Source organism: Boleophthalmus pectinirostris, unplaced genomic scaffold (assembly GCF_026225935.1).
Source record: "Boleophthalmus pectinirostris isolate CB_2022bp ecotype Guang Dong unplaced genomic scaffold, ASM2622593v1 HiC_scaffold_20, whole genome shotgun sequence".
Taxonomy (NCBI): Eukaryota; Metazoa; Chordata; class Actinopteri; order Gobiiformes; family Gobiidae; genus Boleophthalmus; species Boleophthalmus pectinirostris.
Window position 1 is genome coordinate 25,958,269 of NW_026571153.1, and position 17,449 is coordinate 25,975,717.

A 17,449-nucleotide genomic window follows, 5' to 3' on the forward strand; every position below is an offset into this window, starting at 1 on the left:
ACTGCCCCTTACAAAAAGTGTAACTAAAACTTAGGCTATTTGTAGACAACATACTGTCTTGTAATTTTTATAAAGTAAAATTTTCTTAGCCACAAACGTAGTGACTATGGAGCTCAACAGTGATTACTCACTCTGCTTCCAGAACTAAATTTTCCATTCATTTTTCCTGTAGACTTTTTGAAAATTTCGAATATTAAGAGTTCAAAGACATCGCAGACGCTAACCAGCTGCCATGTACGTCACCCATAGCGTCCGCTTCCAGTCAAATGAAGCTCATCGAGGCTATATATATATATATATATATATATATATATATATATATATATATATATATATATATATATATATATATATATATATATACAGACAGCACGTGAAAACTACAAACCAAACCACCAAGATAACCTGACTAGCTCGTACTAAATGCCAGGGTCAGTTCAGAATTTTGAACATAGGGTCTCATTTCCTAGTGAGCCAGAGTATTGTAGATATGTGAAGACACTTTTTTAAATAATCCATCCAGTCCTTGTATTTGGAGAGGTTGGTGGTGGCTAGTGCAAGTAAATGGCCATAGTTAGCCTGCCACTAAAAACAGTCTTACCCACTCCACAGAACACCCGAAGCAAATCTATTATTACACCAGACTTCGATGCGAATGGCTGCCAAACTTTCTATACATAAATCCTTCAAATTAAAGGTTGGTTTTACTTCTAAAATGATTCTATTGACACAGACATTTACATCGACAGTCTGGTGTAATAACAGATTTACTTCAGGTGTTTTGTGGAGTGGGTAAGACTGTTTTTAGTGGCAGGCTAACTATGGCCATTGACTTGCACTAGCCTAGCACCAGTGACCTCTGCAAATACAAGGACTGGATGGAATATTTCAAAAAGTGTCTTCACACACCTACAGTACTCTGGCTCACTAGGAAATGAGTCCAGATATATGTCCAAAATTCTGAACTGTCCCTTTAAACTGCACTAAAGACTGAGAGAATCTGACAGGAGCCACAGAAAAGGCTCCGTCACCTCTCGTCTTGAGTCTAGTTTTGGTTACAATATTGTATATACTTTATACAGTATATACAGTCTATATCTGCTATGTACTAAATAATATCCATAACGCGGTTGTCTTAAGTCCAAAAAGCACATTTAAAACACAAGATTTAGTGATATGTTTTAATAACTCTGCAGTGATTTTTAATAAAGTGATAGCTCTTGGGTCATTTGTTACAACATAGCTGGTTAGCCCTGAGCTTTCAAATGTTTAATATAATTAATTTCAGAAAGTCTATGGGAAAAATTAATGGGAAGTTTACGGGGAGTCGGCGTGCTCACTGTTGTGCTCCATTCGTTTATTTTTATAGCTATAGAACCGAAAAATGAAAAACAAATTATATATTTCCTTAGGTAAATGTTGCATAATGGTGCTTTAATTCAAACAAACAAAATGCCAAGGAGTCCATCTGATCTGATCAGAAATATTATCAATTTAAAAACAAACAGAACATTTTTAAACAGGTTTTGTATTAGATGTTTTCCATCGTCATTCTCATGACCTCATCCTGAGCTGAGCGCAGGGGATTATAAAACTCTGTGGGTGATTTACTGTTTTTGAAAGAAATCTACAAACTTTATCATTATTTGTTTGACATTGGCTCCACAAACTTGTCATATTTTATTAATCTTATGGTTTAAAGGTGCACTGTGTAACTTTTCTGGTGGAGCGTCCGTCAAATGATTTTCTCCATGCAGATGTTGTTGCTTTATCTGGAATGTTTCACAGTGTGGCACTGAAGCTTTCTATCTTCACGGAGACCAAACCAGACCAAGTTACAGGTCAGATCTGTGGAGAGGTGACCCCGCTCACCGTCAGAAAGTCTGTTTTCTATGTATTTTTGAGCTATAAAACCACCTGTAATTGAATACATGTAAGTTATAACTGTTTAATGTCATACTGCGGAACATTCCAGGCAGAACAATAACATCCATAAAAACAAGAAGCTGACAGACCACTAGAAAAGTTACACAATTCATCTTTAAACAGCAAATTCCACCTCAGAGCTCTGACCTGTCCTCCAGCCCAGTTTAAAACATTTCAACGTTTCACATAATTTAAAGCATTTTTGAGTAATTTTCCATGTTTTTGTCGATTTTCGTGTTCACATTCAGTCTATGCATCCGCCGTATGAATGTACTCGAATGACTGTTACAGGAAATGATCTCGCTTGATTTTTGATTTCTTGATTTCAGAACAGAGATCAGGAGGTAAAAAGACGATATATGGCACAAACACGGGACGATTTGTGCAAAAACGGACCTTAAATTTGAACTCTGATTGTTTGAAAGTTTGAATCATCTTTTTTTTTTTCACTTTTTCAGAGAAGGCCAAAATGTAATGTTTGTAGCTTTTGAACAAACCACTTTAAATTATAGAGATGTTGTTATTATTATTATAACAATGAATGCCCGATTTATTACGTATTGCACAACGATATTTTTTAGTGTAGGCAACATTTTAAAGGGCCCATATTACGCTGTTTTCTGATCTATGTTATAATGTTGTTTCCTCATCACAAACAGACCTGGAGTTGTGTTTTGTTTCATTCACACATGTTTAACACACACTCCCCTCAAACTGAAAACACTCTGTTCCACCTTGTGATGTCACGTGGTAATACAGGAAGTGCTCCATTGAGTCATTGAGTCTTTTAACTCCATAATTTCAACCCTGGAATACTCTGCTGAACTAAAAGTAAAAGTAGCTGTTAACTTGAAAACTTCATGACATCACAAGGTGGGACAGAGCATTGGTGGGGGCAGTTTATGGGGAGCCCAGTCCTTACTTATGTGTGTGTCAACTTGTGTGATGATTGGATGAATATTTTAGCCTGCAGATGGTTCAGAAATTGATGAAATTGCCTGTCCTTTATAATGGTGTGACCTTTCAATTGACCCGTGTGACCTCAAATGACCTCGGATTGTCACTAAACTTTTTTTTTTTTTTTTTTTTTTTTTTTTTTTTTTGCGGTTTCGGGCACGGGGGCTTGACCCACGTACCAAATTTGGCGACGATCGGTCCATAAATGGTGGATTTATTGTGGGTGGACAGACACACACACACAGAGAGACACACAAAGAGACAGACACACACACACAGAGACACACACACACAGACAGACACACACACACACAGACACCCCCACACAGAGACACACACACACAGACACACGCACACAGACACACACACACAGAAATGCACACACATGCACACAGACACATGCACACACACAGACACACATGCACACAGACACACATGCACACAGACACACACACACACGCAAACAGACATACACACACAGAGACACATGCTCACAGACACAGAGACACACACACACATGCAAACAGACACACACACAGACACGCACAGAGACACACACACACACATACACACACACACACAGAGACACACACACAGGCACACACACAGAGACACACATACACACACACAGACACACACACAGAGACACACATATGCACACAGACACACACACACAGGCACACACACAGAGACACACACACACATACACACACACAGACACACACACAGAGACACACATATGCACACAGACACACACACACAGAGACACACACACACAGACACACACACAGACACACACAGACACACAGGTTGAATACACAACCTGGTCAACCCTTCGGGGACCAGGTAATAAAGGATTACTCAAACTTGTGAATGAAACAAAACACAACTGTAGGAGTGTTTTTGAGGGATAACAGTTTTCTAACTTGACTCAAAGCTCACAAGAAGCAGTTTTGTGTAATATAGGACCTTTAAGAACAAAGGAGGCCAAAAAAGAATAAAGCATGAAAATAGCAAAATGATATTGAAACCTGTTGGTTGAGATCACTACTGGAAACTGGACTAAATCCAGTTTAATCTGGTGCAGCGAGAGCGCCCCCCGGTGAGACCTTGTTTATTGAATATTTTACATTTGCTCAAATGATCTTGAATATATTTTCATACATTTAAACTCACGTGCAATGCTTTAAAACTAAATACAATTTAATGAAATGTAATAAAATATATTATAAATGTGCAATGGTCAAAACGTTTATCAGGGTAAAAGTAAATAAAGAAAATAACTTCTAAGAATTATTAAAATGAATAATAATAGAAATGTTATAATATTTATAAAGGACACCTAGTCCAAAAATAGGACAAAAACATATATGCTAAAAGTTAAGGTGAAATTAAACAAAAATATTACAATTCATAGCATATTATTAAAAGTATACTATAATAAAGTTCTATAAATCAGCAGATGCATAAACACAGATTCATGAAGCTCTTGAATGTTGATTTGACTTTTCCTTTTGTCACTGGTGCAAAGACACAAACATGAGAAGTGACCACAGAAACCTTTGGAATCATGAGATCTGATGATTTTGATGATTTTTGATTCTATTTGATTCTATTTTTGTTATTTTCATTTGAGGAGACATGTGGAGTATTGTGTCTGTGAAAGGCCGAAGAGCACAGCCTGATAAATGAAATATCCTATGAATAAATTATTTTCGGGACGTCGGTGTTTGGATTCTTGTTCATGTCTGAAAGTGATTTGAATGTTTCACTTTTGAATTATACGTTCGTAACTTTGGCACTAGAGGGCGCCCAAGATCTGTATGCTCTGGTTTTGTGGAGAGAAGAGACTTGGCACCAAAAAATGTAGCAAGAAACACAATCATTTTGCTTTCTGGAGGTGGCACATCAGTTAAAACAAATTAAAACCATACTTCAAAACATTAGACATAGACAGGTTTAATGCCGTACTGTGGAATATTATAACTAAAGCAACGACATTCACATGGAAACAAACAGGAGGTTCTCTTCCAGATCAAATAAGAGTCAGGTTTATGGAGATGCAAGCCCGCTCACTGTGAGAACACATGTTTTTCTATGTTTTTAGTGCAAAAAATGCAACCAAAATGATAAAACATGCCTTTATTTTAGATTATTTTTTGGTGAAAAAGTGAAATACTGTTGCTTTAAATTCTTTCTTTATTACAGAAAGCTTTTGCCAATTATAAACTGGTTTAGCTTGAGTTTAGAGGTTTTTGATAACTGAATAAATCCGGGTTTACTACGAGGAATCTGGTGCCATCTGGTGGAAATATTAGGAAACTACAACCACACAAAATCAAACTTTTACACACCTTTTTTGTTGAAAATCAATCAGTTTTTATCACTGGCTCCTGAAAATGTGCTGTTTAAATCCATTTTGTATTTTTCTTGAACTTTCAGACGATCTTAACACTTTTTTTGACAGGTCAAATTGAGATGTTTTTACAGTGAGTCCAGTGAGCAAGAATCAGAAGAAGACAGAGGAACGAGAGAAAGGCAGAGAAAGTAGAGTAGAGGAAGAGACTGGGCAAACAGAGAGAGGAAGAGGAGGGAGAAAGGAGTGAAAGAGGAAGAAAAGGAGTGGATGAAAGAGGAGGATGAGTCTTATCAGTGAAATCCAAATGAAGAGGTGTGGACAGAAGAGGAAACTCCAACTGACCCCAGCAGAGTTCAGTCCTGGTTCAGTTGTGGTTGAGTAATGGTTCATTCCTGGTTTAGACCTGGTTTAGTCATGGCTCAGTCTTGGTTAAGTCCTGATGCAGTCCTGGTTTAGTCCTGGTTCAGTCCTGTTTTAGCCCTGGTTTATGGAAGTATAGTTGTGCCAGAAGTTTTGAATTAGAATATTTCATAATGAATGAAATAACTTGAATAAAAAATTGTTGAAATGGAAATAATTTGGGGGAAAAAAGCATTAACATGGGATAGGTGGGTGTGATTTTACATTACTTTTCAGCATCTTTAATTCAGACAGATAACATTCAAGTTGAGAAATTCAAGGACTGAACCAGAACTAAACCAGGACTAAACCAAGGCTAAACCAGGACTAAATCAAGACTAATCCAGGACTAAACCAGGACTAAACCAGAACTAAACCAGGACTGAATCAGGACTTAACCAAGACTGAACATGACTAAACCAGGACTAAACCAGGAATGAACCAGAAGTGAACCAGGACCGGGGGGGTTACTTTTCAGACTGATAACATTCAAGTTGAGAAATTCAAGTTGAGAAATTCAAGATTGAAAACATTCAGGTCAAAGTTCACTGCACATTCTGTTACTATGGGAACTTGCTAACACCAGGGGGCGCCGTGCTCATAGAGGCCAAAAAGCAGAAGACATTCAACATTGACATACACCATGAACAACCAAGCAGTAAGTATTTTTAAAATGACTGTGTTACTTATACTTTAGTGGTTTGTGTTTTTTATGTATATTCAATTTGAGTTATTCTTCCTCCGTTATGAAATCAGATCTCTTTAACTGTGTTGGGTACGACGAGCCAGTTCAGTCGAACAAAATACAAAAAAACAATATAGCCTAGTGATCGATGTTCATGTTTTCCACTGGGCTATTTGGAGCCGTGACTTAAACTGTGATGCCAGACTTTTGCGACGCATACGGACTGATAAAACAGGACTCTATGAGCACGGCGCCCCCTGGTGTTAGCAAGTTCCCATAGTAACAGATTGTGTGGTGAACTTTGACCTGAATGTTTTCAATCTGAATTTCTCTACTTGAATTTCTCAACTTGAATGTTATCAGTCTGAATTAAAGATGCTGGAAAGTAATGTAAAATCACACCCACCTGTCACATGATAATGCTTTTCTCTCCCAATTATTTTCATTTCAGCAATTTTTTATTCAAGTTATTTCATTCATTATGAAATATTCTAATTTAAAACTTCTGGCACAGCTATACTTTCATACTGATTCAGCTCTGATTCAGTCCTGGTTTAGTCCTGGTTTAGTCCTGAATCAGTCCTGGTTTAGTCTTGGTTTAGCCCGGATTCAGTCCTGGTTTAGTCTTGGTTCAGTCCTGGTTTAGTCTTGGTTTAGTCCTGGTTTAGCCCTGATTCAGTCCTGGTTTAGTCTTGATTCAGTCCTGGTTTAGTCTTGGTTCAGTCCTGGTTTAGTCTTTGTTCAACTCTGGTTCAGTCCTGGTTTAGTCCTGATTCAGTCCTGGTTTAGTCCTGGTTTAGCCCTGATTCAGTCCTGGTTTAGTCCTGGTTTAGCCCTGATTCAGTCCTGGTTTAGTCTTGGTTCAGTCCTGGTTTAGTCTTGGTTTTAGTCCTGGTTTAGTCCTGATTCAGTCCTGGTTTAAGTCCTGATTCAGTCCTGTTTAGTCTGGTTTAGTCCCTGGTTTAGTCTTGGTTTAGTCCTGATTCAGTCCTGGTTTAGTCCTGGTTTAGCAGTCTGGTTTATTCAGTCCTGGTTTAGTCCTGGTTTAGTCCCTGATTTCAGTCCTGGTTTAGTTCAGTCCTGGTTTAGTCCTGATTCAGTCCTGGTTTAGTCTTGGTTTAGTCCTGATTCAGTCCTGGTTTAGTCCTGGTTTAGTCCTGATTCAGTCCTGGTTTAGTCCTGGTTTAGTCCCTGATTCAGTCCTGGTTTAGTCCTGATTCAGTCCTGGTTTAGTCAGTTGGTTTAGTCCTGGTTCAGTCCTGGTTAGTTTGGTCTTGGTTCAGTCCTGGTTTAGTCTTGGTTAGTCCTTGGTTTAGTCCTTGGTTTAGTCCTGGTTTAGCCTTGGTTTAGTCCTGGTTTCCCTGAGGTGCTTGTCTTAAATTAAACCCATAGTTCCAATGAGTCTCATGAAACAAAATTTTAACTCATCAAAATGTATCAAGTACAAAACACGAGCCTCTATTAAAGCTACAGTGCGTAACTTTTCTTAGTTAAGAATGACAGCCACTTAAACTTTTCCCCACTTCAGTAATTTTAGAATTTTCTATGACTGAATGTGTCTCTACTTCACTGTTCATCTGTGGTCAGAGTTTGCAGACAGGCTCTTATCAGATCTGCATCAATAAAAATAAGGAAATGACTGAAATCCAAACATGGGCGAGAGGAAGCGTGAGGGGGCGGGGTTTGAGCTGAGTGGGAGGGGCCAGACAAGTGAATGACAGAGCTAGACAGAGATAAAGACAGAAAGAGAAGAGGAGTGAGGTGTAGACCTGGTTTAGACCTGGTTTAGGTTCAGGGGAGGAGAGGTAAACACAAGAGAGACACAGGAGAGAAAAAAAGAGGGAGAGAGGAGAGGAAGAGAGAGAGAAAGAGTGGAGGGAGGAAAAAAAAGAGCAGAGAATTACAACCAGACCACGAGGAGAACCTGAAGGACCTGAGAGCGTCCGGACTCATGAGATCTGATGAGACCTGCAGGTTTTTCCACACAACAGCCCAGCATGAAGTTCTACTATGTGGTGAGTACTAGTCCTGGTTTAGTCCTGGTTTAGTTCTGGTTTAGTTCTGGTTAAGTCCTAGTTCTGTTTTTCTGTAAAGCATGTTGAATTACTTTGTGTACGAATTGTGCTGTACAAATAAACTTGCCTGGTTCAATTCTGGTTGAGTCCTGGTTTTAGTAATGGTTTAGTTCTGCTTTGGTCCTGGTTTAGTTCTGCTTTGGTCCTGGTTTAGTTCTGCTTTGGTCCTTGTTCAGTCCTGGTTTAGTCCTGATTCTGTTCTGGTTCAGTCCTGGTTTAGTCCTGATTCAGTCCTGGTTCAATCTTGGTTCAGTCCTGGTTTAGTCCTGGCTCAGTCCTGGTTTGGTCCTGGTTCAGTCCTGGTTCAGTCTTGGTTTAGTTCTGGTTTAGTACTGGTTTAGTCCTGGTTTGGTCCTGGTTCAGTCCTGGTTCAGTCTTGGTTTAGTTCTGGTTCAGTCCTGGTTCAGTCTTGGTTTAGTTCTGGTTTAGTCCAGGTTTAGTCCTGGTTTGGTCCTGGTTCAGTCTTGGTTCACTCTTGGCTTTGTCCTGGTTTAGTCCTGGTTCAGTCCTGCTTTAGTCCTGCTTTAGTTCTGGTTTAGTCCTGGTTTAGTCCTGGTTTGGTCCTGATTCCATCCTGGTTTAGTCCTGGTTTAGTCCTGGTTTGGTCCTGGTTCAGTCCTGATTCACTCTTGGTTTAGTCCTGGTTTAGTCCTGGTTTGGTCCTGGTTCAGTCCTGATTCACTCTTGGTTTAGTCCTGGTTAAGTCCTGGTCTAGTCCTGGTTTAGTTCTGGTTTGGTCCTGATTCAGTCCTGGTCTAGTCCTGCTTTAGTCCTGGTTCAGTTCTGGTTTAGTCACTTTACTGGACTCAAAGGTGAAAGTGATTTGGTTTTATAGTTTTATGACTGTTTTGTTTAATCGTGAGTCTGAACCACTGTGTGCATAGTCAAAATAATAATACAAATAACTAAACTAAAATAAGATACAAGTAAATAAATCAGGTTTTCTCATTTGTTTTGTCCAAATAGTGGATTTTGAGGCGGCTCCAGTGATTTTAATAGAAAACATCTTGATGAAAATGAGCCTAATATTATATTACATTGTATTACATAACCCATAAGCACATGTGCATATATTTATCATGAGTTTGGAACAGAACCAGGACTTCACTGCACATAAACACCACGAGCTTCTAGTGCAGGTCTGGGCCTGGTTCAGTCCTGGTTTAGTCTTGGTTGAGTCATGGTTTGGTCCTGCTGCTATAGTCGTGGCTCAGTTCTGGTTTAGTCCTGGTTCAGTCTTGATTCAGTCCAACTTCAGACCTGGTTTAGGCCTCGTTCAGTCCTGGTTCAATCTTGGTTCAGTCCTGGTTTAGTCTTAGTTGAGTTCTGGATAAGTGCTAGTTGAATCTTGGTTTAGTCCTGGTTTAGTTCTGTTTTAATCATGGCTGAGTCCCGGTTGAGTCCTGGTTTAGGCTCTGCTATATAGTCCTGGCTCAGTTCTGGTTTGGGCCTGGTTTAGTCCTAGTTTATTTCTGGTTGAGTCTTGGTTTAGTTCTGCTATAGACCTGGCTCAGTTCTGGTTCATTTCTGGTTTAGTCCTGGTTCAGTCTTGGTTTAGTCCTGGTTTAGTCCTGGTTCGGTCCTTGTTTAGTCCTGGTTCGGTCCTTGTTTAGTCCTGGTTTAGTCCTGGTTCGGTCCTGGGTTAGTCCTGGTTTAGTCCTTGTTTAGTCCTTGTTTAGTCCTGCTGTAGTTGTGGCTCAGATCTGGTTTAGTCCTGTTTCGGTCCTGGTTCAGTCCTGGTTGAGTCCTGCTATTTAGTCCTGGTTCAGTCTTGGTTCAGTCCAACTTCAGCCATGGTTTAGTCCTGGTTCAGTCCTGGTCCAATCCTGGTCCAGTCCTGGTTCAGTCCTGGTTAAGTCCTGGTCCAGTCCTGGTCCAATCCTGGTTAAGTCCTGGTCCAGTCCTGGTCCAATCCTGGTTAAGTCCTGGTTCAGTCCTGGTTCAAGCTCGGTTTAGTCCTGGTCCAGTCCCGTCTCAGTCCTGGTCCAGTCCTGGTCCAGTCCTGGTTCAGTCCTGGTTAAGTCCTGGTTCAGTCCTGGTTCAAGCTCGGTTTAGTCCTGGTCCAGTCCTGTCTCAGTCCTGGTTCAGTCCTGTCTCAGTCCTGGTCCAGTCCTGGTCCAGTTCTGGTTTTGCTGAGGCGTGCTTGTCTCATATAAAAACACACTGGTTCAGATGCAGGCCTGGTGTTTCCAGGATGTGAAATATGTGTGTGATTTTCCAAAACTTTGCACTTTTCTGTGTAAAAACAGAAACAGGAGCAGGACACGAGAGCAAACTCTGACAGAACTTTGGACCGGAGGATGATCGGAATCCTTTTATCTCTGAATAACTTTGCGTGGTTTTCGTATTAACTCTACATGACCCTGGTGTTTTTATTTCTCTATTTTGTCCATAAACCAAGATTTGAACATTAATAAAAGACTAATCAGGCATCTTCTTTTCTTTCTTAGCAATGGGTTTGATTGACAGCGTTGCTAAGATAAAAAAGGGGCGTTACTTTCAACAACCTTCCTTCCGATCGGCTGTTTTAGTCGCTCTTAGGAGTGGGACGAGATACAATTTCCACAATACGAGACGAGAAATGAGATTGGATCGACGAGAATGAGACAAGATGAGATTTTTTACATTCTTTATAATAATACATTTTGCAATTTAGTTTCCAGTTTTGGCCTCACCGTTTTTGATTTACTTTATTTGATATTTGATATTTCTGCTGTCATTGTAGCAGTGTTTTTCGGGACTACGGCTTCTCTAAAAATGTAACTCATCAGTACTTAACTCGATTTTTGTATCCAATCCAAATGTAAAAACATGGGGAAAAATCTCAAGTGATAATTTTCAGGATGTGTGTACAATCTCGCTGCAATTTTGTCTCACAAGATCTTTAGTTATTCCATCCCATCGGAATTCTAAATAAACCCGGCTCCAAATTCGCGCCTATAACTGTAAGCCTCGATGAGCTTCATTTGACTGGAGCTGAACGCTATGGGTGACTCTTTATAAAAGTCTATGGTGTAGTTTCTTCAGTGACTCAGTTCAGACCAGAAGTTTCGCTGCAGTGGTTGAATTTCACAAGTGTATTATTTGTTTTCTTGTTCTTCAGACAGTGAGTGCTTCCATCTGTTCTGGAGCCTCTTTGAGCCTGTTCCAAAATCTGTCCAGAAATCTTATATTATTCTGTTTTCTGATCTGTTAAAATAGCTAGATAGTTTTTTTTCCATTAAAACAAAACACAAAAACTTAAAACAATACCTACAACAAATATGAAACAACAAAACTCCCCTTCTCTTCCTTCCAACACACACACACATTTAAGAAAATAAAACAAAAGTTATGTGGTAGTACTGCATAACCATTGGCCCCCTTATATTTATATTTTGGCCAGTTTATAATTTAATTTCACTTTCTCTTTTTTCTCTTTGTTTTTCTTCCCATTTTAGTCACTACAACTAATATTATTTTCACCATCATCATTTATTTCATCATCTTTTACTTTTTACTACAGTATTGAAGCGTGTTGTTGTTATTATCATTATTATTATTATTATTATTATTATTATTATTAGTAGTAGTAGTAGTAGTAGTAGTAGTATTAGTAGTAGTATTATAAGTATTATTATTGTTCGTAGTAGTAGTAGTAATAGTAGAGGTAGTAATAGTATTAGTAGTAGTAATAGTAGTAATAGTAGTAGTAGTATTATAAGTATTATTATTATTATTATTATTAGTAGTAGTAGTAGTAGTAGTAGTAGTAGTAGTAGTAGTAGTAGTAGTAAGTAGTAGTAGTAGTAGTAGTAGTAGTAGTAGTAGTAGTAATAGTAGTAGTAGTAGTAGTAGTAGTAGTAGTAGTAGTAGTAGTAGTAGTAGTAGTAGTAGTAGTAGTAGTAGTAGTAGTAATAGTAGTAGTAGTAGTAATAGTAGTAGTAGTAATAGTATTAGTAGTAGTAATAGTAGTAGTAGTAGTAGTAGTAGTAGTTGTAGTATTAGTAGTAGTAGTAGTAATAGTATTACTACTACTGCTACTAATACTACTACTACTACTACTATTACTACTACAGTAATAGTAGTAGTAGTAGTAGTCATAGTAGTAGTAGTTGTAGTATTAGTAGCAGTAGTAGTAATAGTAGTAGTAGTAGTAGTAGTCATAGTAGTAGTAGTAGTAGTAGTCATAGTAGTAGTAGTAGTAGTAATAGTAGTAGTAGTAGTAGTAGTAGTAGTAGTAGTAGTAGTAGTAGTAGTAGTAATAGTAGTAGTAGTAGTAGTAATAGTAGTAGTAGTAGTAATAGTAGTAGTAGTAGTTGTAGTTTTTTCCATTACTTATTTAATAACAAAATTGAAAAATAAAAAATCGAATCTTTATCTGTTTTTTTCATTTTGGTTTTGGAGACCAATAATGAAGAAAACATTTTATTTTTTTTTCTCCTAACTTTTGGTTTTATCTTGAAAAACAAATGCACAACAACACCCGGCAGCATCACTGTCAGCGTCACTACTTCCTGTCAAAGTTTATCTCTGTGGTTTGCTGAGTTGTGCTAAAATGAATAAATATGTAAAGATAAGACAGGAGGAAAGAGAGAAGAGATGTTTGTCTCAGCGCTCACACTAATCCTCATTTTGAAGCTTAATAAATATGAAAACAACGCCACATACTTCAGTTTGTGGGTGACTCAAAAAGCGAATGAAACAAAACACAACTCCAGGTGTGTTTTTGAGGAGGAAACAACATTAGAACATGACTTAAAGCTCACAAGAGTCTATGTTGAGTAATATAAGACTTTTAAATTAATCTTTTCAGTCTGCTTCCTGTAGCTTCATCTTCTTTGCTCCAGATCTGAGATGATTTGTTGCAATATATGAGCTTAATAAAGATAACTTTTATGTGCATTTTCTGGTTATACATCTTTTTTTCAATAACTAATGTTTTTTATTGCCAAAACCACACTGTAAAACATGCATTCTTCTCCGCAGATCTGGCTTGTGACTTGGCCTGGCTGCTTTTTTCCTCCGTGGTTTTATTCTAGTTGGGGCCTTTCTGTGTGGAGTTTGCATGTTCTCCCTGTTTCTGCCCTCCATCCAGGTTTAAATACAGTTAGTAACATTCAGGAGCGGAGGATGAGGAGACATGAGTTTGGGACCGTTTTGTCCACAGCTAAAGTTACATGTTGTGGCTTTAATTACCACCTCGTCTGGTCCCGCCCTGGTCTTAGCTTTCATGTACCCAGCTCCTGTTACTCTGACTCTGAGTTTACAAGAGCAAATGAATACAATAGAAATAAGTAACACATATAAAAAAGAATAGTCAGATATACCAATTAGATCACCATGTTTCCTTTTATTCTTTTGAAAATGCTATATTCGCCAAAAACAACGTACTGACATGTTTTATAAGTTTCTCTTTCATTTCTGACACTTGTTTCTGAGTCTCCCCAAACTTTGCTCCTCGCACTAAGTCACTCTCCCTTCAGAGCACTGCAGCGTTGGGAGTAACGCGTTATAAAAGTAACGAATTACTGTAATGCATTGATTTTTGCTGTAACGCACTAATGTAAGGTATTACAGGGAAAAAACTTTTTATATTTTACTCGGTACAAATGTCAGTAATGCGCGTTACACTGCTTTTTTAACCTGGATTGAAGTGGTGGATTTTTCTTCATACAAATTTGCTAAAATCACCGCAGTATCAGCAGCGATAAAACGCCGGAGATGCGCCCATGTAGACCATCAGGTGACCGCGAGTGAAAGGACCGGCGCAGAACTCCATGCTCCACGGGGCTAAATGCAGCTGACGCCCGATCGCACCTTGTAGACATCCTGTTCCACAGACTCGGGGTTCTCTCAGGGGTGGTCCTATATTCCAAGTTCTAGTCCAAGATTAGTCCTGGTTTGGTTCTGGTTTAGTCCTGGTTCAGTCCACGTACGGCGTAAAAGTTCAGCATATTTTGGTGAAAGTAACTTAAAAGTAATGCAATAGTAAATCATGCGTTGCATTTTAAATACAGTAATATTGTAAAGTAACAAATGACTTTGAAATGACAGTAATAAGTCATAAATAACACATTACAGTTTTAAAGTCACTTGCCCAACAGTGGAGCACTATCACAAACGTCATAAACCAGGAAGTCGTTTGGAAAGATGCGATTACAACTTCCCAGGCCAAGTTTTCTTCATCTCCATGTCACTGTAATGTTCTGTTTTGTTCGGCAAATCAACAGTTACAACCACACGTCAGTTTTCATCATTTCCCCACTGACTCACAACTCCCTCCGAGCACACTGGGTACATGCGATTAGAAATCCTGATCCCTCGCTCCACCTTTGCTATGAATTTAAAAAGTCAACACCAAAGTGAAAGGCACCAACTGTTCATCAAAAAACACCTTCCACTGCAAAGCGACCAAGACGTGATGTTGCTGTAAAACCACAAGAACAAGAAAGTGCAGCTCAGCCTGTTTGTCTTCTGTAACTCTCACTTAACAAACGGGATCCCGCTTTGATGTTGCTCCACATACAAAATGTTCACTGCAAACTCGGGATGATTTAGTCAGTCAAAGGTTTCCTTTTTCGTCCTTCCTTTGCATCAATCCTGCCCATCGCCTTCACCTTTCACTATTTTTCAATTCCGCTGGGAAGGGAAACAGTTTGAACAGAGGTTTGCAGTCACACACATCTGATTCCCTTTTGCAGTTGTGAAGTTCACAAACTAATTTCTCGAGCCGTTTTCCACTGTTAGAACATCCAACAAACACACAATTACAATGTCCGAATCCTAGAACTAAAATATGACAATATCAGAACCAGAAACAAAAGTGATATGGTTCAAAAGACTAGAAAAGACTTTGACAATAGACACATCCCACTGGGAAAACAAACATGGCAGTTTGATGCTCACTTTTTCGGAAAATCCTTCCCAGTATGCATTGCGTGAATACTGGAAGTCTGAAATTCTTGATGCATCTATTACAACAGAAATCTGCATTAGAAGAATATTCACATCTGTATGAAATATCATCGTCATCATAGAATGTGGTGATGTCATCTGAAACTCTCGCGTGTGCAGCCAATAAAGTACGTGACATAAATCTAAAATTAGCACTGGTTTACTAAGACTTATTATAACTGATTTGATGCGATTAAAGTCAAATAAAGTATAATTATGTTTAAATCTCTCCAAATCCCACAAAAGACGGAAGCAACTGTTTTAGAGCACTGTTAATCTGAGAAAAGGAGGGAGAGAAAGAGAGAGAGAAGAGAGAGGCTCTACCCCCCTCTCCCATTTTCTCTCTCTTTCTCTCTGATTAAACTCTCATGAACTGTTCCTGGTTTTAAGCAGATTTCCTCAAGTCCAGGGTTGGTCCAAAAACTAGACTTCTTAAAAGGTTAGAGGTTACACAAGCAGCGAGCGAGCGGTCAGTCCTGGTTTAGACCTGGTTTAGTCCTGGTTTAGCCCTGGTTAGGTTAGGTTAGGTTTGGTTCAGTCTTAGGTCTTGATCTAATCCTGTTGTAGTCCTGGTTTAGTTCTGGTTTAGTCCTGATTTAATCTTTTTGTAGTCCTGGTTTAGTTCTGGTTTAGTCCTGGTTTTGGCCTGGTTTTGTACTGATTTTATCCTGTTGTTTTCCTTGATTATTCCTGGTTTAGTCCTGGTTTTGTCCTAATTTAATTCTGTTGTAGTCCTGGTTTAGTTCTGGTTTAATCCTGGTTTTGTCCTGACTTAATCCTGTTGTAGTCCTGTTTATTTCCTGTTTTTTTCTTGTTTTTTTTTTTCCTGATTTAATCCTATTGTGGTCCTGGTTTTGTCCTGATTTAATCCTGTTGTAGTCCTGGTTTAGTTCTGGTTTAGTCCTGGTTTAGTTCTGGTTTAGTCCTGGTTTAGTTCTGGTCTAGTCCTGGTTTAGTCCTGGTTTTGGCCTAATTTAATCCTGTTGTAGTCCTGGTTTAGATCTGGTTTAGTCCTGATTTAATCCTGTTGTAGTCCTGGTTAGTCCCTGTTGTAATTTGGTCCTGGTTTAATTCTGTTGTAGTCCTGGTTTTAGTCCTGATTTAATCCTGTTGTAGTCCTGTTGTAGTCCTGTTGTAGTCCTGGTTTAGTCCTGGTTTGGTCCTGGTTGAGTTTGTCAGACACAGGATGAGCTCTGATCAAAGTTCATATTTCCTCTGGGACTCAGCTGGATCTGAACCGGATTTGGACTGGACCATCATCAGTCTGAGCTGTCATCACGTCGACCTGGTGACCTCTGACCTCCCCTGCCCTCTAACCTCTGCTCGTGACCCCTGCCCACACAGAGACAGACTTTAGTGCGACGATTATTTTGATTATTAACAAGAGTGAAGTCCTTCATTCACTTTGATGCACACTGTCTACGGACTAAACCAGGACTAAACCAGGACTAAACCAGGACTAAATCAGGACTACTAAAAGCAGAACTAAACCAGGATTAGACCAGAAATAACCAGGACTGCACCAGGACTCAAACAAGACTAAACCAGGTCTAATCCAGAACTAAACCAGGACTGAATCAACATTAGATTAGAGCTAAACCAGGACTAAATGAGGACTAAACCAGGACCAAGATTAAACCAAGATGGGGACTGGGACAGGATCAGAACTGCGCCAGGACTGAACCAAGATTAAACCAGGTATAAACTAGGACTAAACAACTACTAGACCAGGACTAAATGAGGACTAAACCAGAACTGAATCAGGACTAAACCAAGACCAGCAAGTACTTCATTCACTTTCATTCACATTAAGACTAAACCAGGACTAAAACAAGACTAAAACCAGGACTAAACCAAGATTAGACTAGAACTAAACGAGAACAGAACCAGGACTGAACCCAGACTAAACCAGGATTAGACCAGGACTAAACTAGGACTAAACCAGGATTGAGGAGTAAACCAGGACTGAATCAGGACTAAACCAGGACCAGCTAATCCTCCAGTCACTTTCATTCCCATTAAGACTAAACAAGGACTAAACCAGCACCTAACCAGGACTAAATTAGGACTAAACCAGACCTAATTGAGGACTAAGCCAGGACTGAATCAGGA

At 39.1% G+C, this 17,449-nt stretch overlaps 1 protein-coding gene across 1 annotated transcript in view; it reads left to right on the plus strand.

Annotated features, from left to right (window-relative positions):
- The first annotated feature begins 8,089 nt into the window (after positions 1-8,089).
- arhgap36 (Rho GTPase activating protein 36) overlaps positions 8,090-17,449 on the plus strand; it is a 93,117-nt gene continuing 83,757 nt past the window's right edge. The window contains exon 1 of the mRNA XM_055156273.1: positions 8,090-8,341. Coding sequence (XP_055012248.1) covers positions 8,288-8,341 — 54 coding nt within the window. The 5' untranslated portion in view covers positions 8,090-8,287. The remainder of the gene's footprint in view (positions 8,342-17,449) is intronic.